Genomic DNA, 26,138 nt, shown 5'->3' on the forward strand with positions numbered 1-26,138 from the left:
TTCATTCAATTGAAGGTTATCACGTCTAACTATGTTGTCTTGTGTCAGAGAAGACGTTTTGTCTCAACGTGTACCACGTGATGCGTCTTTGGTTCTTGCTCACATTTGACTTGTATATAAGGGCTGAGATTCCTTTCGGAACCATTAGTCGACGAAGACATCTTTCATCTTGACAGTCAGTTCACATTTTGGTAAGTAAACTGTTTCGTCTCATGATATTTGGCAACTGTTTCCTAACTAAATGAATGTTTGGAATCAAAAGGTTAACTTGAACATCATATATTACAATGTATGGACAGTTAGATCACCAAAACTGCAGATTATAAAGTAAATGAGTAACACAGTGAATATTGTTTTAACGTTGTTGTGTAAATAACTGCACCTAGCCAAGACATATCACTGGTTGATAGCAAGAGTAGCGGCCCGTGCCGTCGGGGCGCGGTGACAGTCTCACCTTTTCATTCTTTTTATGGAACAACTGTACATATCACATGAAGTTATTTCACTATTCTTCTTGATTTGAAACCTTCCACGCGAAACGTGTATTTTGAATAGTTTTAATTTAAAATATGAAATTTCTTTAAAATATGTTTTGGGTTCAGCAGCCCCCTTTGGGTACAAATAGAATCAACAAAGGGAAGTCTGATCAGTTTGGTGCCAAGGTCGCCATCCAATACTCATTTAAATCGGCACTAACAACGTGCACGGGGAACTGTGCATGTCCCCGGAAGAGCCAAACTGTACATAACTGAGACGATAATGGAAATATGTCAGATGTCAAAGCTTGCCTTAACATATACATTGAACTATTAATGTTGGTAATGGTGCATTGGTTATGTTCTCTCTAATTGTCGCTTTATGGCGTGTCTCGTTGTTATACAAGTATCGCTCATCACGCCACGGACCCTTTCCGATTCCACGCAGTGACACTGCTCGGATATTATAGCTTAAAGCTGCGTAAAATATACTCACTCATACACTAAAACCCGTTGGACTGATAATGTTGAGAATGATAATGTGAATTATGAACAGATTAAAACCAAAAACAATGTAACAAAGAGGATTTGGGTGATTCTGGCACAGTCAGGCTGGTTAGGCTCATCATCAGCTCAGGGCTCTTGACCCCTCTACACGCAGCCCAGACAGAGAATGGGACTTCTCCCAGGAAGCGCTGCCTAGTCAAACCCATCCAGACCATTTCAGAGAATGTAAAGACTCGACAACACGAGAGTAACAAACCCGGGTACTCTCCGAATGTAAGTCAACAGAATGGGAGGTGCCAAACCTAAGGCACCAAGAACAATGGGGAGTCGGACAACTTGGTACGCTCAAGATGGTGTGTTTGTGCCAAAGCTGGGGATCCATTGACAATGTGTTGGACAGTCTCATTAAATTCATTACATAATCTACATTTCATATTTACATTTTGATGCAAAATAGTTCAGGCCAGCCGACCTCATCCAAGCGAAGGACTCTGCAAGGTTGCTGACCTTCTCAACACACTGAACATAAACTCGATGCAGTGGTCGTTCAGATGGATTATAGATGGATTTTTATGATTATGATTATGATCATTATGAGTATTATTATTATCGTTTTAATATATAAATAGATTCTTCTTCGAAATGCCATTTTCGAGTCCAACACACACAGACGGATCAAGCATGTTGAAGCTGGCCCTTCTCCTGGCGACGTTTGCAGCCGTCACATACGCGGCAAACAGAAATGCATTTTTCAAGAGACAAACATTCTTGAGAGCCGTTGACGTGAGCAAAAAGACCAGAGACATCAGATCGTGTTGGCTGGATACTTCTGGTCAATGCTGTGCTAACGACATCTCCGACTGCCGTTACTACAAAAGATACAGCAGAACAAGTAAGATTTACACGTACTTTTCAAAGAAGGAATATTAGATGAATAGCTTTCGACATGTTAGTATTTAATTTACATACATTTGAATATCACACTCATTTATGAACCGATACTATTTAATATAAATGTTCGGGGGGAAACAAATGCTACACACTTAAAATAAAACTAATAAATTCCAAGATCATAGGCAATCAGTCCAGCCACCAAATCTGATCATTCAATCTCCTTTAGTCGGTTCTTACGACAAGCAACTGGAGATTTATGTATAACTAATACTGACTTATACTGATATCGGCCGAAAATAGGCGGTTGGGTAGCCCAGTGGTTAAAGCGTTCGCTCGTCATGCCGAAGACCTGGAGCTATATTCTTTACATGGGTCAAACGTGTTCCTGGTGTCCCATGCCGTGATATTGTTGGAATATTGCTAAAAGCGGCGTAAAATCATGTTCACTTACAACAGTTACTGAAACCATAATTCTTTACTCTGCAGGAAACAACTACTTCTATTTCAACACGATGCCTTTCTATCCTGGTAACTTCTGGTATCATTCATGCAAAATCCAGTGCCTCTGTAGCTCCTACCAATCCTCGTGTTCCAACGTACCAGCAACTGCAGCTGCAACAACAGCTGCACCAGCAACTACAACAACTACAACGACTACCACTACTACCACAACAACTACCACAGCTGCTACGACAACAACTACTACTACTACTACTACAACTACTACTACCACAACTCCAACAACTACTACTGCTGCTACTACTGCAGCTGCTACAACTGCAGCTGCTACAACTACAACTGCTACAACCACAACTGCAACGACCACAACTGCTACTACAACAGTAACTACAACTACAACCACCACCCCAACTACCACTGTTGTAACACGATGTAAGTGCAGTAAACGTTTTTGCTCTATTATGATCGGACCCCTTCCATTTGTTTATTTTTCAAACCGTCTATTTTATCCTGTATCACCTTAAGACACTATCTTAAAGCCACATATATTATCCGTTGTAGCCCTTACAATTGCCTTAGGCTTGTTGCCCATGCTACTGACTTCGCTTATAAACCGAAATTCGCCCCAAACGGATGTCTAGTTCCCAAAAAATATTTTAAAGAAGACAGTAATAATAACATAAAAAACAACACCGTTGTCGGTCATATCAGTAATCTCTTATGTCCCTTTACCCTTGACAAACCTCCTTAAACAATCTCTCCATAACCGGAAATTCTCCCTACTCGAGTAACAAAGGAGGTTGTAGTAGCATCAATCAATATGGACTTTTTTCTCGGTGCGAATGAAGTCGTATGCGCAAGTGACTTACATTTTGGTCAATACATTTCTGAACTCTGTTCTAGTCTGCCCAACGACGGCGACCACACAGTCTACCGTTACCAGGATTCTCGGCGGTACCGCTGTGACAGACTGCACCACCAACCCCGGCGTCGTCAGGGTCGTGGACCCCGCTTCTGGAAGCACTGTGTGCACGGGCGTCGTCACCTCAACAACAACTGTCTCCGTACCCAACAACTGCGCTCAGCTCATGGGCACTGCGTATGTATAACATTCAGAGAATAACCAACGATTCAATTGCTGAATCTGATTACCCGTAGCGAATGAAGGAATAGTGTAAGGCCCACGTCAAGTACGACGAAACTTGTATTCAACTGGTAGTTAAACCGTAAATCCGAGATTTGAGTTATTCTGTATATTACTCATTGTGACTTCAAGTCAAACTATTGTTTAGATGACGAAACGTTATCATGTGCAAATATCGGAAATTTATTACTCTCAATCGTTCTACCCGGAAGTAATTATGAGATTACTCTGAAGATCATTATAATGTTCTCAAAATGACTTAATATTTTTCTCTCTAATACATTTCTGTTTCACTACATTGAAAACGCATGAACATTTACACAGATACAGTGTAATCAGTTATTATTTAGTTATTACCATGTACAAATTAAGATATAAATATGCACCAAAGAGGGTTTGGGTGATTCTGGCATAGTCAGGCTGGTTAGGCTCATCATCAGCCCAGGGCCCTTGCCCCCTCTACACGCAGCCCAGACAGCGAATGGGACTTCTCCCAGGAAGCGCTGCATAGTCAAACCTACCCAGAACTTTTGGGAGAATGTGAAGACTCCCCAACACTGCAGCCTTCTGCATTACCCAGATCGTCAGAAGGGCTGTATTCCTGGTAGCAAACCCGGGTACTCTCCCAATGTCAGTCAACAGATTGGGAGGTACCAAACGTAAGGCACACTGGGGAGTCGCACAACTTGGTACTTGGGATGCAAGCCTGACATTTCGAAAGCGAGGTCAGCATATTTGCCATGTTTTTCCTTAATCTTGTTCATCACATTAGTGTCAAAGGGGACAGAAAAGTCAATGATATAAATGATCTCATTAGATTTATCAAAAAGGACAAGATCAGGTTTGTTGGCCTGGATACGTCTAAGGCTGTAAATGGGCCTATTCCAAAGAATTTTGTATTTGTCATTTTCCATGACGCCGTCTTCATATTCTGGGTCGTAAAAAGGGTGGGCCTCTGTGTCAAAACCACAAGCATGGCGAAGACGGTAATAAAATGATCAAGCTACACCATCATGTAGTTTGTGCCAAAGCTGGGCATCCACTGATAATGTGTTGGACAGTCTCATTAAATTCATTCAATAATCTACATTCCATATCATCATCATCATCATCATCATTATCATCATTATTATTATTCTTTAACATTGATATGCATAGCGATACTATTTTAGGCTTGAACTACAAGACCCAACCACTGGCACCGTCATTGAAACTCTACCTGTTATTGACAGTAAGTGAACGATTTCCTTTGCTCGAGTAACTAAATCTTCATTAATATCTGGAATATCCACGAACTATGAAACAAAGTAATGGCGACACATAATCAAGAGATCTATTGAGATGAGAGCACAACAACTTTGATGCATAGCTCTGAATGCTCTGGGGGCCAAGTTAATATATTACTCTGGTATGATTGAAATATGAAAACCACTTACAATATAAAGAAGGGTATCGGATGCTACTGATTAAATCCCTCTCTCGTCAGACGAAGACCGGGGGCGGGGGGTCACGGGTGGCCCAGTCGCCTAAGGCGCCGCGATTCGCTGTGCAGAGTTGCGTCCCTTGGGCACGCCAGAAACCTATGATTGTGGGTTCGAATCCCGGTTCGCCCCGATTATGTTTCTAGGTTTGTCAGCACTATACCCGTGCTCGTGGGTTTCACCGAAGTGGTAGACGTCTGAGACCTGCATCACTTGGGGCTTTCCTCCCACATTAAGCTGACATGCCGTAATATAACTGGAATAGTGTTAAAAGCGGCGTTAAACCCAACTCACTCACTCGCTCACTCACTCACGAAGACAAAGGTTGGATTCCCTATATGGTACATTTATAATGTCTACCGCAGTGAAATGGTAGGACTAGGGTTAAAATGGGCACAATATCTTATATTTATATCGATATGTCTTGCCACGTTTCCTAGCCACAACCGTCGCAACAGGAGGTCCGTTCACAATCACTCTGTCCACGCCCATCAGCTCCACGGGTTGCCCTGGCGTTGCATGCATCTATGACGCTGCCATGGTCGACAACATTGACCTCACAAGCTGCGTCGTTGTCGGTGCTGGACATGACGATATTGCAGGTATATCATACAGGCTTTAGAAAGCATATGACAAAATTAGGAAGAAACTGTTAATTCCTATGTTCTTTCAATCTGCTTTGTGCTCCTCGGTAAACATTGATCGACGTTTATTTCAGCTGCTTTATTTTTCACGCAATGAATATGATATTTAAAGTAGATGAATGTACGTGTGTTTAGAATTGCGGGTGTTATTTAGTATTTGATGCCCAGAAACTTTATTTAGACCCGACGGCGTTAGTCGGATGTTTCAAATGTTAAGATTTCGTCATTGTGTTGACTAGCACGCTTTTACAAATTGGGATGGAGAAAAATATTCATTCGCATGAAAATTCCGAAAGACTTACTGGATCCGGTCTCGTTTAAGAAGTTTTTCAAGGTTGCAGCACACATTCAATCATTGTTAAGCATGTGTTATTTTTCAGGCACGAACCCCGCAACATTATCCTTCTACACCGTGCCAAGTCTCCAGCCCACGGCCGATTGTCCCGCCCTCCTGCAGGCGTCTGGTCAAGCCGTCCTCTTTGACACTGGTCTTACGTACAACTGTTTCTTCAATACAGGATCTTCTACCTGTGGTGTACGTATCTATAACACAACGCACTTTCTCACATTACCTAGGACCCAATGCATTAAGAAGGGGGTAGCCTTGTGGTTCTGACACTTGTGCCAAAGTTTTCTGGTAGACATGTTCTCGTGTGTTTTCAGATGTACGTGTTTGCAAACGAGTGCCGCTCACCTTTTCATGAACACGAGTGATCATCACTACTTGATAGTGATTCATAAATTCATGCTAATGATATAGTCTGAATCGTACAATGGACTGTACTTTCAGCAGAGATTTCAGGTCGCCTCTAAGGTCTAGGGGTAGAGCGTCTGCCCTGAGAGCGGCATACCCGGGGTTCGATCCCCGGTCTCGTCGTATCACAATACATCAAAAGATGGTACTTGTTGTTACCCTGCCTGGTGCTCGGCATTAGGGGGCTGAAACAAGCCTTAGGACTGGTTGGCTTGGGGTCAGTATACTGTGTCTAAATGTGTAATTGATGCGGCATGGTATCTCAGTGACCTAGCACTATAAAATCGACATTAGTCCGGACTAGTACAAGCAGCCACAGACGCACGTGCAAGCACGTCGCTATTTAAGTGCCATGACCTTGGACGCAACGTTAAACCCGATTTCACCTCTTATGATTATTTAAATGGATGTCGTCGCTTTTGTTTACTAACCTTACCTAATGTATTATTTAAGGGTGATTCTGGAGCTCCTATCATGTGTCCCCTTACCACCGGAGAAATTGTCGTCATCGGTCAGGCTGAGAACATGCCCTGCGACGGCACCGACATCGTTGGCTTCTACAATCTGGAGGCTGCGGCTGTCAGAGTGGGCCGTAGAGAGAAAGGGTCTATACTGTTGGGCTATCAGCCGTTCAGGAGATTTAACAAACATAAGATTGTCCTTGGCACCGGCAGAAAAGCAACCCGAGTTATTCTTGGTAAACCCAAGATTACTCTTGGCTAGATGGTTTTACAGATGAAAGGACTTTTTACTTCATGTGTGTTTACTCGGAGTTGTTTATTATTGGTTATTGTCATATGGTATGTCTTGTGTGCACAGTATACACGTGCAAGTTTCAACGTTTTCCTTTGCATGTTTAAAACAGGAGTTGAGAGATATATCTCTATTCTATATTAATGGACATATGTTGTTGATTATGAAAAATATGTGTTGTTTGTATTTGGTTGTTTTAGCAATTGCGAAGATTATGATTTTAATAAATATGTTTTTCTAATTGTTGTAATTATGTCTATTCTGCTACAAGCTCAGTTCAATTCACACTCATCAAAATATCCTAACAGACTGGACATTATACTTATAGAGACGTAATAACAAACATGACCATTTTGGGGTTCGAACCTGGACTGGAACCCCTCTCGGATGCCAGTATAAATTAAACCACACATTACCAAGACAGGAGCAAGTAATAGAAAAAAACGCGAAAGGTCCTTTACAATTGGTTTAAAAGGTTGCATAGTCCTTGTGGTCTCGAGGAAGAGCGTCTGTCCAGAGAGCGGAAGATCCGGTGTACGATACCCGGCCGCGTCATACCCAAAGACGTTAAAAGTTGATACTTGTTTTTGTTGTTATCTTGTCTGGCGCTCGGCATTTAGGGGTTGAAACAAGGGCTCGGAGTCAGTATACTGTGTCGGAGTGGGGTATTGATGTTAAACCGCGGCATGTAACATGCAAGTCGTCATGTTAGTGTAATAATCATGTACGCGACGTTGAACCCAATTTCACCTCACCATTTGTCTTTATGTCATTATACAAGAGGTAACTACAGATGCACGTGTTGAAACGAAATTCGTTATCGTCCGTTTTCCGTTGAAGGAGTGGGTGAGTATGGACGTACGCCCCTTTAAGTAATATTCCAGCAATTATCAGGTGTGGGGGCGACACCAGAAATTGGCTTAAAAAACATTGAGCTTGGGCCTTTGGCGTGGAGAGCAGATGCTTTATCACTTGGCCATCTCTGGGCCTTTGTTTTCAGATTATATAAGATTTACCTTTTCACAACCCGATTAAATCTACTGCTTTTACACAATTTAGCATATACTGGGTATACACATTTACCTTGATAGTATTGAGTGAACCGTTCTGGACACGTAATAATGAAGACGACGGCATAAATTTAAACCATGAACAAGACCGTACCTTTCCGTGAGTTGTGTCGATGATGTTTTACCCACAACAAAAAAAACCACGTAGGGCTCACACAGGTAACTGAGCACGTGGCGCCTACCTTAAAACAACAATGCTCCGCCAGCTGACACAGACAAACAGTGAACGTAAATACGACCGCACGGGAGTGGCTTCTGTGTGACGGAGATGCTGGGCTTACACACCTGCTGTATCTCATCTGTCGTGGGGTTGATTGTTTATACATGTATGTGCGTTAGTGGGTTGGTTTTTGCGTCACTTCATACAGTAGTTCAGTTATATCAAGAAGTGTCAACTCAAAGGTACCATTGGAGTGTTCATCGGCTTATTCCCATACCAAGTCATACATAATCGTACTATTTTAGTGTCACCTCTTCACACATACATGTGTATGGCTTAACTGGTTGTTATCATATCCGCCTCTGTGGAGTTTAAGACAACTTGACCGTTCGTGTTCCAGGAGAGGTTTAAATGTGAACTCGTCCAGGCTATCAGTCTGTTAACACTGTAAATTAGCTTATCGTTTTTAATCAATTCATTATCACAATGTATCGATGGATGAACAAATTGCTGCATTTCAGCATTATTTGGGAACACTGAGAATGGTTACATGCTTTTAACAAGACTACAATAAGAAACCGATGTTAAGCGGATTTCACAGATGAATACAGCGTTGGTAGTGTTAAAATTCGTATACTTCAAGACAGATGAATACAGCGCCAGAATTCTATGGCTCGTATACTTTAATACAAATAAAACCCGTGAAAATCCTGGTTAGAATGGGTCTTCAGCAACCAATGCTTGTCGTAAGAGGCGACTAACAGGAATCGAGTGAGTGAATATAATTTTAAGTCACGTCGGCAATATTTCAGCCATACTGTGACTTGACCAAGTTATACAAAAATTATTTAAAAAACTGTTTATGAAGGACAGTATTATAACTAGCAATATATCACAGTTTGACTTAAAATTAGTTGAACAGTAAAAATCGATTAATAGGCAACGATACAATATAAACATGGGACTACAAGTCGCCAGTAACAAAGGTAAGGTCACCATACAAGGGACCAAGGGGACTTACTGTACCTCTGCTACCTGCATGATTCCCCAGAAGGATTTCGAGTTTAGCCAGAGATTAAAAGTAAAAAAATATTCTGCAGTTAAGATGGGTTAGATATTCTTTGAATAAGGTGGTCTTACATACCATCTCAGTGGGAAAATAATTTTACGGTACTTTAACACCCGTAGAGGACAGAGCCACGAACAATCTCAGTTAATAATCATACACTACCGATTTATAAAATACATAACTTTTTCATAAAAAATGTGAATTAGTTAAATATCGTTTAAATTGTGAATTAGTTAAATATCGTTTAAATTGTGAATTAGTTAAATATCGTTTAAATTGTGAATTAGTTAAATATCGTTTAAAAAGTAAATGATTAAACGTGAAATTACATTGCTAAAAGGTCCTTAACTGTTTTCATAATAAAAAGAGAATCTCACCCGAGTGTCTTTTGATATCAAATATATCAATACGAGTTGATAAAAGTGGAAAAACTCTGGGGCTTGTCGAGGAGTTTTTCCGCTTTTATCAACGAGTGTTGATATATTTGATAAAAAAAGACACGAGGGTGAGAATATATTTATCATCTAACATCATTCTTCCCAATTTTTCAGTTTGTAGACAGTAATAAGCAGTGTCTTAAGTGTAAAAAGTACTGCTAACAGCCTCAGTCATTTGATTGTGACGTCAGGGGCGGTCGGTTAGCCTAGTGGTTAAAGCGTTCGCTCGCCACGCCGAAGACCCGGGTTCGATTCCTGACATGGGTACAATGTGTGAAGCCCATTTCTGGTGTCCCCCGCCGTGATATTGCTGGAATATTGCTAAAAGCGACGTAAAACCATACTCACTCACTCACTAACTGATTGTGACGTCATGCTAGCAATGACGTCACAGTGGTCAGCAAAGCATTGTGATGCAATTTCATGGGAGCGATATCTACAATGTGCCTAAGTCCTCTGCAATTCCATTGTATTATATTGTGAGAGCAACTCATCGAGGCTCAATTGGAGAACGTAAACGGGGGGAGGGTCCTCGTAATGACAGAGATGACAGAGATGGGGACACTTCCATATCAAGAGGCTCAAAGGTATTATGAACCTCAACAGAATGGTTGAAGGCGCCTTCAAATGTTTGAGTGCCCTCGATTCCTTTTTTTCGTAACTGCATTCTCTCCTTCCTTGATAAAAGTAGATGTTGCGGCTCAGGTTCAGGATCAGGCTCAGGTTTAGGCTCAGACTCAGGCTCTATTACTGGTGCCTGTGAGTTAGCGATTAATTGTAGATCAGTCTGTTTCAGACGATGGTGATCAGTTTAATTCCTCAGCTATGGAATATAACACTTTTTGGTTGTCTGTTACCCAGCAAATGTCTGTCTGAGATGCATGGTCAACTGTTTGCTTGAGAGTGGAAACTGCGTGCGGCGGAGTATGATCTTGATTTTAAAGAGGTTGGTGATTGTTCTTTTGCCAATTTCTTTGCATCGGAAAAGGAAATATTGTTCGTATATATGACCTTCATACCTTTTTTTATTCTCTTCCAAAGACTGGACATTGTTTTGAGGAGGACATGTGCCCACCGTTGCAGTTAGTACATTTGATGTCACCTGTGCAATCAGTGCTGTCGTGATTCTTACCGCAACGGGAGCAGACTGGGGAGTTATGAGAGCACCTGGCTTCATGTCCAAACTGTTGACAACTGAAACATCGGAGTGGATTTGGTATATACACATCCACTCCGATGTTGAAATAACCAGTTTTAAATTAAGTTGGAAGCTTGGAAAGGGCAAATGTAAATAGATATGTGTTGGTAGTGACAACGCTATCATGATCTTTTATTGTGAATTGTTTCACAGATGTTACTCATTTATCTCAAGATCCCCTTCTGAAATGTCAAACAGACACTTGGCTCGGTCGCGGAAAATGCCCCTGCATGAATTCAGAGATTTATGAACTGAGACAGTAATTACAGTATCGGCAAAACGATGTGCATTCAGCAAATGTTTTGGATTGTTGCCTCTATGCACATTCTATGAAGAGAGAACCAGACCGGAGACGTGTGTCGTTTTGGACGTCACTACAATGTCTTCTACAACTAGAGTGAGTGAGTTGGGTTAAACGCCGCTTTTAACAGTATTCCAGTTATATCACGGCGTGACAGCTTAATGTGGGAGGAAAGCCCAAAGTGATGCAGGTCTCAGACGTTTACCACTTCGGTGAACCCATGAGCACGGGTATGGTGCTGACAAACCTAGAAACATAATTGGGGCGAACCGGGATTCGAACCCCAAATCATAGGGTTTTGGCATGCCCAAGGGACGCAACTCTGCACAGCGAATCGCGGCGCGTTAGAGTGCGTGTAGTCAATTTGGAACGAAATTGTCTCCAGCTGCTAGGTGTATTTTGCATAATTGTTCTACGAGCTTATGCTTTTGATATCCTTAAGCGTTTTAAGTTATCTTCAGTCGGATGTTTATTGAATACACTTTCCGACATTATCCTGTTTTGTTTCTAGCTTTTTTTTTTCAATCATCATTATACCATGGTGTACTAACATGTGGAGTTGTATAGGTATTAGAGATAACGTCCGTGGCAATGTTTAAGAAGGTCATGATCATTCATAAAATGATTAGCTTTCAATTTAGTACTGCAAAAGAAACTAAACAAAAGCCTCACTACCTTGGAAAATTGCTTTTGTAAATGAAACTATCCACAAAGGGAGATATAGCTTTACATACGGTAGGAAAGTGATCAGTGCGGCACAAATCACCATGAACTGACCATGAACTGAAAAAAGGTCATTAAAGAGTGTCAGAAATGGGCAAATCCAACGCTGAGAACATACTCCTGGATTGAAGTATGTGTTACTTCCATCATTAAGAAGGCATAGACTATGCTTATCAAGTAATTCTTCTGTCACATTTCCTATATCTTTATGATCGGATGAACCCAATACGATTTGTGACAATTCAAGTCTCCCATAATCAAAAACACTTTGGGATGCTGGTCAATGAGATCATCCAGATCCCTGAGTTGAAGAGCAGATGATGGATGTATATATGAGGAACACAGAGTTATTGTTGTAATATACCAAGTTATACGCACTGCAACAGCCTGAAGGTATTTAGTGCAATAGGGCTTTGAGGAGATCCCTATTTCAATGGTATATCTGTGCCAACATACGCCTTACTTTCAGTAACCCTTACAAACGAACTATATGTATCCTACTGATGTAAATTAAATAGCTGACCATCTCATGTTTCCTGGAGACTAAACGGTTCTTATCTTCGGCTAGAAGGTTCATTTCTTCAAAATTAGCTATAATTCCTCGGCAGTTACATTGTATGATATTATGATTCATGGAGGGTGAACATGTGATCTACCTCTACCCACTTTCTTTTCAGAAGTGTGGCCATGTACATGTATGTAACTTTTGGTGGGTTTTAGGGCAGTGACATAAGATATTTTAGTTGGTCCTGCAGAGGAATTAGCAGGAACTTTCTTTCGTGCATCAATGTAGCCAATAGTTTGCTCAGACTTAACCCGTTACACAGCCGACTCAAATTCGAACACAGGACGCTCAGGGGAATATGCCATGTGTGCTTCTGTGCAGTGAGGACATTTGAGGGTAGCACAACAAGCAAAGCCTTCATTTCTATTTCAATGTTGAGCATGACCAAACTGTTGGCATTTGAAACAGTTTTCACATGGTTTTCACAAATCAATCCTCATAACTTCTTTGAGAGGCATTTAGAAAATGGAGTACTGAGTACTGAGTTGTTCATCCATAAATCATTTCCTTACTTTAGTCAATTCTCATAGCAAAGCAACCAACCTGGAAGGTTAGGTGAAGCAAACGTGATCAAGAGATAAGTGTTGGAAGGTAAAATGTTCCCATCTTCCTTAAACGTGAAACGTTTTGCTTCAATAACACCTTGATCTCTTAGCTCAGAAACAATTTCATCAACTGAGAGGTCATTTAAACTACGATCACGATCACGGACGATCCCCTTACTGAAGTTGAGTGATTTATGAGCATAACTTTCGATCTTGATATCTGCCGGTTTAGTTGATTCAATTCAATTCGGTTTATTTCGTAAGTGTAGGCCATCGGCCAATAGTTACATTTATATTACAATGGACGTGGTGTACACAGATCTTATTGTTCTGACAATAATGTACTACGAAGTGACATCGCTTGACAGATATAAAATATAGCAAAACGTTTAATTACTTTACAATCAGTTTTAGACATAGTGATAACAATTTCTTTGTTTTGTCGGATATTCATAACATTTCTGTGGCAAGTGATCCACCCGTGTTATAACCGGAGCAAACTAACAAGACATGATACTCGTGTAGTTCATTCAAAAAGGGTTGCAGATTGTTTATGAGTTTTGCATTCCACCAGCAGGGCGCCACACTTCAGTTTTGTAACATCAGACATTCCCTGCTTTAACTTTTATTGCTTTTTTTCTAGTAGAACCGCCTTCTGGGCATCGGAATCGAGAATCAGTTAAATTTTGAAATTTCTCAAAATTCCTCAAAATTCAAGAAAGAAAGAAAATGAAAAAAAAATCAAAAGAGTGAGTGAGTATGGTTTTACGACACATTCTACGCCGGATCCTAATCTAGATAAACACAGCAATTAAAGCATTATGGCTCGTAAACTTCAACACAGATACCTTCAGAGCTGATATCGTCGGTTATAATTGTAGTGCGAAAAGACAGGTGTTTTAAGTCGCATTATTGAAATCAGCTATTTGCAAGACCGACACATTGTGTTATGGTCTATTTTATATTCAGAAAGAGAATAATTGCAAATGTCTCACGACTATTTATAGTTACATACATAAAACTGAGTCGCAAAAGCAATTTACCTTTCAATTGAGTTGATGTTTTATTTTCAATTGAAAATATGTTAAGTTAGCGATATTTCATCCCAAAGAAATAAACTGGCGCTTAGTCAGCACTCAAAGAATAATTGTACGTGTTTTTTTCAAAATATAATTTGATTTAAAACTTTTAAAAAACATTTTGAAACATTCCATTATACAAAACTGCTGATGGGTATCTTAGACATCTTTGAAACTCAATAAATTTGCATTTCAAACATTGTAGAGGTCAAGTGAGTACAAATTCATTTCTTACACAAGTCTTCATTGAACCAAATTATTTTAACACAAAATTACCCATCCACAGATTACTTTTTACAGACGGTTACAGGAATCAGTGATGGTTAAATACACATAATCAAATTTAACAAAGGTTCTTTCAAATTTCAATTATTTAAAACAAACTCGGGATACTATCTTTTGCCCCAAAGTTTGTAAAATGTTTCGAACCTTGAAATGCATGATTAAGCATCCCCACTTGTGCTGTAGGAAATTTTCCAGGTGTCGTAGCTTGTGTGGAAACGCTTCTGTAAAGCCCATCTTTGTATGGCAAACATTGGTATATTCTATGATATGTACTTCTACTGCTGGTTCAACATCGAAAACAAACCCTGTAGTGTTTGAATCACTGTTTAAATAGAAAAAAATCCCACGGCAGTTCTTCCACCGAAATCCATCTCAGTATAAATACCCCGTCTCCCTCCTGTTTGAACGCCAGCGCCTTGACAGCTCCACACACAGCAGAATGAATTGCCTACCCATACTAGTCTGCCTATCACTGGCAGTGATGGTGAGTAGCGAATATCTCTCCATGGAGTATCAGTCAGAGAATTATGAAAGTGCTATGAGGGCTGAAAGTCAAGCTTCACTGCGACACTACAGGCCCCGCTACAGCTACGTCGACTACTCGGGAGACTGCTGCCGTAACGGTAACAACAACTGTGGATGGGCTCGATATTGTAAGTAATCAGTGCAATTATACATATATTATTACATACAATTCACGAAGTTTGTATAACGAGGTAACTGCTAAAGCCATGCTGATTTTTTCACCCCAAACAGGCCCCAATGCCAATAGTTTCTTTTCGCGAACACTTGGTATTATCACTGTTTGATAGTGGTTAAAGAACACATGCTCATGGTACAGTCGCAATCGTATAATGGACTCGTTCAAGAAGGTGTTTATTGCTGTTAATTACGAATTAGTTTAACTCAGTGGCAAGAACATTTTGTGGTGAATCAAAGCAACGGACTAGTAATTCTCCTAGTATCACTCTAGAACACTCAAGAGAGCGAAAGGTCTGTGGTTCGATTACCAAGATATGATACTTGTTGTCACTCCGCGTAATACAGAAATTTCAAATATTAAATGACAGGAATCAAAAACGGAATAACACCTTCAAATGTGCAAAATTGAGCTTCATCGACACTGTAAATGAAAATGTCTGTCCGAAATAGATGTACTGTGAACTGTGACACATGCATATTGCCAAGCTCAAATGTTTTGACGTCGTAATACTTTGCATGACGGCATATCTGTCAATCACAACTGAATAGGCCTCGTTAGCGTAAGCAGAGAAGTAATCAAACACATAATTTATGTTTTTTCGCTAATAAATATTAATCAAGTGCAATATTGAATGAATGATCTATTCATGTCGCCATCTCAAATGCCATTTTCCCAAGTGGTGATACGCAACGAAAAGACCCATAAAGATCTGGCGAAGAATAGGTCTTCAGCAACCCATACTTGCCGTAAAATGCGACTATGCTTGTCGTAAGAGGCGACTAACGGGATAGGGTGGTCAGGCTCGCTGACTTGGTTGATGCATGTCATCGATCCCAAATGCGTGGATTGATGCTCATGATATCAAACACTGGATTGTCTGGTCCAGACTCGATTAATTACAGACCGCCGTCATAAAGCTGGAATATTGCTGAGTGCGGCGTTACACAACAAACCAACAAACCATAAAAAGGCGTAAAAGGCAAACAAGTGATGGAAAATGTGTGAAGGCATCACGGAAATTCTGTAATAATACCACGTGTTTGCGAAAACGGTTAGCACATGTTTTATGTCCTGTTCTACCAATAGCACCCTCTCAATATGGTGCCAGTGAGTTAGGTGGTTCAACACTCCATGACTGTGAAGGTCATTGCATGGGAGAGAACAGCGCATCATGTTGCCAAGCCAGGGGCAAATTACTTTAAATGTTAAGCTGTTCACCATACACGTTCTGAAATGACTTAACCAGGACTTTGATGGTGATTCTTTGATTGAGAAGCTTATTTGTAATCTTTCTTTCCGTGAAAAATAACCCGATTCAAACAGATTGCCTCACACAGTCTCATTCGTTTTACAGTTGTCAGTCCAGTCGAATCCCTCGACGCACAAAACACACATTTTGCCGACAAACCCGCGTGTGAATATCGCGCGTCTTGTTTGTTTCAGATGCTTCCTCCTACTATGGATCCCGGTACTCCAGGAGAGGCTGCTACTATTATAGACCACAAAGCTCTGTAGTATACTGCGGATGTGTGGGAGTACAACAATGTTCTCCAACAACTGTTGCCGCTACAACCACTACTACAACAGCTGTTCCCACGACTACAACAGCTGCTCCCACTACTACAACAGCTGCACCCACTACCACTACCACTCCTACAACTACTACTGCAGCTCCAACAACAACAGCCACAACACGATGTTAGTTAACATAAACATTTTATTGTTCTTTATTTATGTACCACCAGAACAACCGTGGAGATTCATGGGTAGAATTGTTTCCAGTAACCCTAATGTGCTGCTTACGGACCATCGTTATGATATGGATCGATGTTCATGCTTTCAGTCACTGGTTTGTGCTGCTTATCAGTTCAACCACTCCTGTGCCTGAATATTTACAGACATGATATAGCTGGAATATTGCTGATGGCGGCGTCAAGAACATACTCGCTGACTATTATGTGTACAATTTCAGTTTGTCCAGCTGAGGCCTCAACCGCCCCAACCGCCACCACGAGGCTACTAAACGGCCTTGCTATCGCTGGATGCGATGAGTTCCCAGGGCTTGTAGCCATCCAAATCGGTGGAGCAACTGTATGCACTGGAGTCGTCACCAGTGGCACGACCCTGTCTATACCCAGCAACTGTGCTGCTTTTGCAAACGGAGCAGAGTAAGCTGGCTTTATGATACTCATTACTATTAAGATATTATTATTAATAGGAGGTAGTGTTTTATTGGTGTAATTGTTGGTAATAATATCCTGCTCAATAGTACCATTTAGCATTACGCAAATTGCCAGAAGGGGAATCACAGTGGCATCCTCCTGATCTGCGCCAACAGATAAGGAGGTACCGAACCTTAGGCACCAAGATCAGTGGGGAGTCGAATAACTTATACTTGTGATGCAGGCACGACATTTCACATGCTAGGTTCGTTTATTTGACAATTTATCAAAATGGACAATGTTGCATTGCAAATACTTGATTACCTATCGTTATTGTCGATCTTCCCAAAAGATCCTCTCAAGCTCTACAATTTCGTCCCTATAGTTATAGTTAAGGATCATGTATGTCACAGCACAAATATGTGCCAGGTGTTTTTACGTATATAAATCCAATAGTACAACATGTATCATTGAAATGCAAACACTACAGGCGTCGTCGTAATTGTACCCTTGTTCGACGAGCCCCATTGGACGGTGGGACAGCCTACTGGTTAAAAGACAGGGTTTGATTCCCCACATGGGTACAATGTCTGAAGCCATCTTCTAGCTACCAACTCACTCACTCACAAAGAAAAGACAGCACTAAAATGTCACATTGTCCTCACGGGTAGTTTCCTTCGTTCACCCAGCTCTGATCTGGTTTCGGACACATTTTGAAAAAGCAGCCAATTCAACTGTATATTTTTCTATTCGTAGTGTTGTGGCTCAGGATGGAACCGTTATCGCAACAGGCATCACAGGTAAGAGACAGGTCACTTCACAATGATGTGTGTTTAGGTTTTCGTTTAAACACATTTTATTCACATGAAAAGAACATGATTTATCGCAAGTACGCTGTTCCTCTCCCCAGTATTTATATACATGATGGGTTGTACTTTTGTACATGTTGTGGTAGAATTTAGAAGAAGGGGAACAAATATTTTGTTTAAAAATGTACGTCTTACCTATTTTACCATGGACAGAAATATAAAGTTCCGCATTTCCAGATTGTATCAACTCAATGTACAGGTATCCTTATCTTTGGAAATTTCAGCAACCGCAGGAGGAGTAGGTGGGCCTGTTGAAGTGACCTTACCTACAGCAGTGACGTCAAACAGCTGCCCCGGCATCGCCTGTGTCTATTCCAGCACTATGGCAAGCGACATCCTCCTGGATACCTGCAAGGTTGCTGCTGCAGGATTCTCTGATAATGCCGGTGAGCAGCGATCTCAGAAGTGTGGAAGATGCGTAGTGACGCATGTGTAAAAGTGGGCGTCAATGATGCAAGAAACGATCTCGGAATTTTAGACAGTGGGGTGAAGTGAAATGGGGTATAACATCGTGTTCAAGATTATTTCACTTGCATGCACGTGTGCGTGTGGCTGTTTGTACTAGTCCGGATGTATGCCTGTGTTGTGCTGCTAGCACTCTGAGATAGAATGCCGCAGTTTAAGATTGATTGCTTAGGCACATTATACTGATTCCTTGTTTTATCCCCACGGGTAAATATTTTGTAAGTTAGAGCTTCACCTCTGGAAGAAAGAGCCCCAAACTATCTGGAAGACACAACACTTCATTGTCCCAAGTGATTATTTGTTTTAAACAATCTCATCTCCCCAACCCTCCAATCCCACCTACCCTGGAATATCATATGATCAACCTCGCACGTGTCTTCTGCATCACAGGTACTTCAACTCCTGCCTTCGAGTACCTGGATATCCCCAGTCTGCAGCCAACGGACACGTGTCAAGCACTTCTTTCAGCCAGCCCCACTTCTGCTGTCTTTGACTTCACGAACACTGCCATCACATATAACTGCTTCATTAGTCCCAGTGGCTCTACATGTGCGGTATGTATATTGTTTCCCTTATTTCCAGGCTGAATGGTTTCATAGTGAAGCCTCTATCTCGAAATGTTACTACCTTCTACACCTAAAACCCTTTAATTCTCATCGAAGGGGAGGGGCGGTTGGGTAGATCATTTGTTATTTTAAATGCGTAGTGTATTTGTATTTGTGTCTTTTGTTTACGTTACCACACATGTGACATCGGTGACATCCCGTTCACTCACACATCTGTGCCAGAAGACTATGAATTTGTTAGAGTAGGCTATAAGAACTCAATTGCAATAACAAGCATTGGCACGAAAGGTAAAGTTCCAATCAATTCTGAATACCAGGATTTGAATATAAAGGTCCGAACAAACTCTGCGATGCAATACGCTCAAAAATTCAACGTTAATACATAATTAGTGGTGTCGTTACTTCCAGGGCGACTTCGGTGGACCAATATCTTGCAGTCTAACGACTGGAGAACAGGTGGTTATTGGGCAGATCGAGAATGGTGACTGCACGGCCGGTTCTGCTGTAGGATTCTACAACCTTGAAGCAGCGAGTGTTCGTGTTCTTGCAACAAGCAGGGACCAAATCCAGCTCGGATAAAAATATTGTTTTATTAATTTGTCTTGTGTTCCATGTTAAATAAACAGCTGAACATTTACAGTACCATGTTGTAATTCTAACTATGTGCATGTATATCCAATGGCATACTTTGTATACTTTGAGGATTCCTAGAGCAAAAGCTTTTGGCAATGAAACTGGAAATAATCAAATTGACAAAAGATGCTTTATTCGGTCAAAGTCATATCGTTAGGTGGTAGGATATTTATATAAGTTCAGTCTATTTTATAAACAACAGTAATTTCGTGTTAAATAGTCCTCAATCATGAAATAATACGTCCCTATGGACGTCCCTCGGTCTTAGCTGGTAGTTTAAACCGTTGGTGCCATATGCAGAAAGGAGATACCTTTGTGACGTATTTAGTTCACGTGTTTAGTTCATGTCTTCTTGCCTATGAGTATCGTTCGACGATTTCCTTTAATGTCGAACCCCTAAAATGACTCAAGTCAAACTTTCACCACTTTGGAAATACCCACGACTACCAAAGGTTATAATAGGGACGGAAGCTGGAAAGCAACACTGCACCGCTATTTAATCATATGAAGTTGATATATTCGTCAAGATACAAAACCCCAATTTTAGTTCTTATTTCGCGTTTTATTGTTGAAATGTACAAGAAAACACAATGTGACAACATATGACAAGACTCAAAAGTCATTCAGGATTATTACAATAATGTAGCGACTTTCATGTACGCGTTTGTGGCTGTTTGTTCCAGTCGGCCATATGTCGATTTTATAGTACCAGCCCAGTGAGATCTCATGCGGCGTCACGACGCACTTTCTTTCATCACCGCATATTTTCGCTATTAGGTCTACATTGTCGTGTTGTCACATTCGCGCATGGTGGCACTGCTTATTTCACAATGCCAACCAAGACTGATCTATACCAATAGATGAATAAGTCAAGGGTTTAAATTCAGTCACTTCATCGAAAAAAATAGATTGTCCCAAAACATGCTTGAAAAAATGTATTAATGCCTTAGACTGGAAAGAAAAGAAATTGTTCCAAGGTGGTTTTTACCAAAAACAACAGTTTAGGCTTACAGTTTTAATATATTTCTGGTTTTGCAGCAGTAATTGAAAAAGTATTTAGTCTCCAAACAAAACCCCATATAGGTTTCTGTCACGCTCACGGTACGCAACACTGCACTGTGCATTCATCAATTTTAGTGTGAGAGTAAGTGAGTTCAACAATTAAATTACCACGGCACAGCTTGATGCAGAAGGAGAGCCCGAAGTGATGCAAATCTTAGATTTAAACACATTGGTAAAACCCACAAGCAGAGGAAAGGCGCTGGGGTGCCAACCTATGCCTAGTGGACACAGCTCTGCACAGCAAATACACCGTCCAGGATGACTGGCACAACCGTACCCGTCCTTCAACGATGTGATTAGTTATTGGCGACCTGAAATAAATTAAACAGAAAAAAGTTTATTTCTTGCTGTCAAAACACGTTGGTATTTAAAACCGACCCCGAAAAGAGAGATTTGGTTTCATTCCGAGGGAAGTAACCCACATTGCCATCGATACTTATGTTTTAGAATCATTGGAGACCACTGGAGTTTGTAAAGGAATATAACCATTTCTGTGCATGCGTAGATATATTCACTTATTACACATGTACAATATTAATAGAAAAGGGACACAATGCGAATTTAATGAATACTTGCATATTCGCACATTTTAATGCATTGCTAAATATAACAGATGGGACATTTGGTCAAAATGTCGAGATGTCTCGCTTTTTATCACTTTTAGTTTGTGTTTGTGAGGGCACGAACACGGCAATGTCCCTACTAGGATTCAATATAATTCTACATTGACCTCGGTAGTGAAGATTGAGCTAATAATGGAGATTCTGAAATAAACAGTTTTGATTCCAATGACAGAGAGACTTTGGCACTATTTGCCAGTACAAATAGATCCGTTAGAATCTTCTTTACCAGTGGGTGATACCATACTGATCAGTATCTGCACAATTCCTCTAACCATCCACCACAAATCAAAAGAGGAATTATCGCCACCTTAGCCCGACGTGCCGTCAACATCTGTTCCACGCCACAACACCTACAAACTGAACTCAACCACCTCCGCCATGTCTTCACTAACTTCAACAATTATCCTACCAGCCTAGTTGAACTAACAATCAACAGCATCCTCAGCCCCAGAGAGCGGCCTCCACGACAACACACAGCCCCGTTTGTCATCAGTCTTCCCTACATAGGAACAGCCAGCCACCAGATCCGCAGACTGCTCAAACACCACGCCAACATTGATACACTATTCCAGAGAGACAGGACAATCCAGAACATCCTCAGTGCCAATGGCAAGCCCCCTACATCAAAGAAAGAAGACCCAGCTGGTGCCGTATATCACATACAATGTGACTGTGGCGACTCCTATGTAGGAGAAACATCCAGGCCCCTACCCATTCGAATAAAAGAACACAAGACCTCAGTACAAAAAAAATGACTCAAAATCAGCCATCTCCGACCACACTCAAACCCACCCCGACCACAACATCCAGTGGAACAACATCAAGATCCTGGCCAACAATCAATCAGACTACAAAATCAGGAAACTCCTAGAAGCCATCTACATCAAAAGGATCCAGCCAGCAATGAACAGAGATCAAGGCTATTACATCCCGCCTGCTTACCATCACCTAATTGCTAAATCCCTATGTCCATCCAATTAATCCACTGGCTTCCATCATCTCTATCATTCTGCTTGCTGACTATGTGTTCATTAGTCATCAACTGGCTTCCAATTATCTTAATCAGCTCTCTGTGTCCATCAATCAATTAACTGTATAAACATTGATGTTAATAAGTATATATACCTATGTTGTTTAGCACGATCCGGCTCCTTTAGTTCCCTCCTCCACCCACCTCGGCATTTATTCCAAATTTAAAAATTTCAAAAAAACAATATAAGCAACCCCTAAAAGCCCCCTCTTGGGTTGCACACACCACTTTCACCCTTCTCGGAATACACTAAATGGTCCGGCCAGGCCCGTGTGCGAAATACGCTGTAGTCGGAAAGCGCACGTTAAATCTTCTATATCAGTCAGTCAGTCAGCACGATCCCAAAACCAACACCCAAAACCTAAATAACCTCATGCATAGTCAAAACTCACCAAAAGCTAGCATGAAATCCTTCTACAAAGTAGCTTTCAATCTAAAATTAACCGATCTTCCCTTCTTCCTCTTTAACCTCCATCTAAAAGAACTCACCGAATAAAATAAAAACTAAAAACTAAATCACCAATCACCCGAACCCAATATTCGAAGGACTAAATATTTTTCAGTGGAACGCCAACGGACTCACCTCCCACGGCCATGAACTAAAAACTAAATTTAAACTAAATAAAGGCCCTCACATTGCTTGTATACAGGAAACCAAATTCTCAAAAAAATCCAAATTCACACTACCTAACTACAACTCAGTTAGAACTGACAGAGCTAAACCGAAAACAAGAAGAGCCGCAGGAGGACTAATCATATTTATCAGGGAAGATATAAATTACGAAGAATAAAAATAGACACGCCAAACCTAGAAGCCAACGGCATTAAAATCACATTAAATAACCGAAACATAAACATCATCAATATTTACCACTGGGCGGAACAAAAAGTCCAACCTGAGGATCTAAACAAACTACTCCAAATAAGCGATAAATCTACTATATTCCTAGGAGACTTTAACGCTCACCATCCTACATGGAGCATAGATGATAAAATAGATAATCATGGCAAATTAATCTCCGAATGGATAGAAACAAACGACCTAGTACTCCTTAATAGCAACCAACCCACGAGGTACGATAAGATAAACCAAAAAATGTCGGCTATCGATCTAACCATATGCACCGCAGATCTAGCCCAAAGTACTCAATGGGAAGTGCACGACGTCCCGCTAGGTAGTGACCACTTCCCCATAAACATAACCATAGGAAATACAAACGTACCAATCCAAACAGAAAACCAAGAACCAAAATTGCATTACAATAAAGCTAACTGGGACCAATTCCAAGATATCTGCAACGAAGCTAACTTAAACGAAATAGAAAATAAGGATCCAGAAACCTATTGTAAAAACCTAACAGACTATATAATAAACGCAGCCAAAACCTCCATCCCCTTCAAAACATCTAAGACAGGCAAACCTACGGTACCATGGTGGAATGAGGAAATAGAACAGACTAGACGAAAACGTAAATCAGCCTTCAATAAAGCAAAACGCGACTACAAATATTTAAACATAGCCCACGAACTAAACCACCAGGTTCAAAAACTAGTCCAAATAGCCAAAAGTAGAGACTGGAAAAAATTCTGCGAAGGTATAAATAACCGTACAGATGCCAGAATGGTCTGGCGCAAAATCCACGCCATCAGAGGCTTAAAACGACAGAAAAAAAACCCTAACATTGACAACTCAACCAACCCCGCCCAAAAGCAAATAATCTCGCCAACCACTTTTCGGCCGTTAGCAGTAACACCAACTTCAGTAAAAAATTCCAAGATAAACTTAAAACAGAAAACAAACCCACAAAAGAACCAAACAATAACAATCTAGAAATAAATCAACCCTACACAATGGAGGAGCTCCTCTACGTAATCCAAAACGGGCACAGCCCCAATTTTAGACCTAACTTCTTACCAAATAGTTAAAAAACTCCCCCTAAAACTACTCAAACTATACAATCTCATCTACCTAAACGGACAGGTTCCTACTCCCTGGAAACAGGCCCTAGTCATACCAATCCCTAAACCTAATAAACCAGCTAATCAAGCTAACTCATATAGACCAATATCCCTAACTTCAAACTTATGTAAAGTAATGGAATCAATGGCTAAAAATAGATTACAACATTACTTAACCCAAAATAACATCATAAACCCAGATCAAAGCGGTTTCACTCCTGGCCGCTCAACCCTAGATAACCTCGCCCGACTAGAACAAGATATTAAGACAGGACAGCTAAATAAACAATATACCACAGGCATCTTCTTAGACTTCTCTAAAGCTTTCGACATGGTATGGCACGATGGGCTAATACAAAAACTTAAAAAAATAGGACTCAAAGGTCAGATAATAAACTACATCCAGGACTTCCTAAACAATCGTAAAATAACCGTGGGTATAGACCAAACTCTATCGGACCAATGTCCCCTAGAAAATGGCACTCCACAGGGCAGTATCCTCAGCCCCACCCTCTTCAATATAATGATAAACGATCTATTCGAGGGCCTATCCCCTAAAGTAAACACATCAAAATTCGCGGATGATGGAGCCATCTGGATCCGCACTAAAAGCATGAACATGGTCCAAAATTTACTCCAAAAATCTCTTAATAAAATACAACATTGGGCTGACAAATGGGGCTTCTCCCTTAACTCAGAAAAAACAACAGGAATAGTATTCAAACATAAAAACATGAAACCCGCCTCCCCAATCCTCCAGCTAAACAATCAAACAATCAAATTTCAAAAACAAACCAAATTCTTAGGACTTATTTTCGATGAACATCTCACCGGGGATGCTCACATCCAAAACCTAACAACTAAATGCAGTAAAGACCTAAACACCCTAAGATGCCTAACTGGCTCTAACTGGGGAGCATCCAAAGATACCATACCCTCCTCTCTCTCTACATATCACTAATTAGATCAAAACTAGACTACGGCTGCGCCATATACAACACCCTAAACAACTCTCTATCTAAAAAACTTGACTCAATACAATATCAGGCTCTCAAACTAATTACACGCACCCAACATGGCACCTCCTACACCTCACTTCAGGCCTTAACAGGAGATATGCCACTAAGTCTACGCAGGGAACAGCTAAGCTTAAATTTCTGGGCCGCGTCCCAATCAAACCCTCTCATCCAAAACATCAGCCCTAAAAACCAAGCTCTAGCTCGTAAACACCCCTTACTTATCCCAATATCCCAAAGAATAACAAACTACCTAAATGAACACCAAATTAAAAATCTTAAACAAAACTGCAAACAATCAAATATCTTCACCCCTAAACTTAAAATACCCAAAATAGACACAACACTAGCTAGCCAAATAAATAAACAAACCGACCCAAACATAGCTAAAACTACCATACTAGCATACATACACGAAAATTGGCCAAATTGGTGTCACATTTACACGGACGGATCCTCAGATCCGACCTCCAAACACACGGGTTTCGGAGTTCATACCACACAAC

At 40.8% G+C, this 26,138-nt stretch overlaps 2 protein-coding genes across 2 annotated transcripts; both read left to right on the forward strand.

Moving 5' to 3' along the window:
* The first annotated feature begins 1,664 nt into the window (after nt 1–1,664).
* On the forward strand, nt 1,665–7,082 carry LOC139448663 (uncharacterized). The gene is made up of 7 exons (XM_071230220.1): nt 1,665–1,875; nt 2,364–2,768; nt 3,240–3,435; nt 4,653–4,711; nt 5,402–5,563; nt 5,986–6,140; nt 6,813–7,082. Exons 1-7 carry the CDS (start codon nt 1,665–1,667, stop codon nt 7,080–7,082), a joined length of 1,458 nt encoding a protein of 485 aa, XP_071086321.1.
* A 7,881-nt stretch (nt 7,083–14,963) lies between these two features.
* On the forward strand, nt 14,964–19,903 carry LOC139448673 (mucin-22-like). Its single transcript, XM_071230230.1, has 7 exons — nt 14,964–15,197; nt 16,691–16,945; nt 17,220–17,415; nt 18,166–18,209; nt 18,503–18,664; nt 19,134–19,297; nt 19,718–19,903. Exons 1-7 carry the CDS (start codon nt 14,984–14,986, stop codon nt 19,886–19,888), a joined length of 1,206 nt encoding a protein of 401 aa, XP_071086331.1. The 5' UTR covers nt 14,964–14,983; the 3' UTR covers nt 19,889–19,903.
* The last annotated feature ends 6,235 nt before the right edge of the window (nt 19,904–26,138 follow it).

The sequence above is a fragment of the Haliotis cracherodii genome, unplaced genomic scaffold (assembly GCF_022045235.1).
Source record: "Haliotis cracherodii isolate W230 unplaced genomic scaffold, xgHalCrac1.p SCAF_10, whole genome shotgun sequence".
NCBI classification, from domain to species: Eukaryota; Metazoa; Mollusca; class Gastropoda; order Lepetellida; family Haliotidae; genus Haliotis; species Haliotis cracherodii.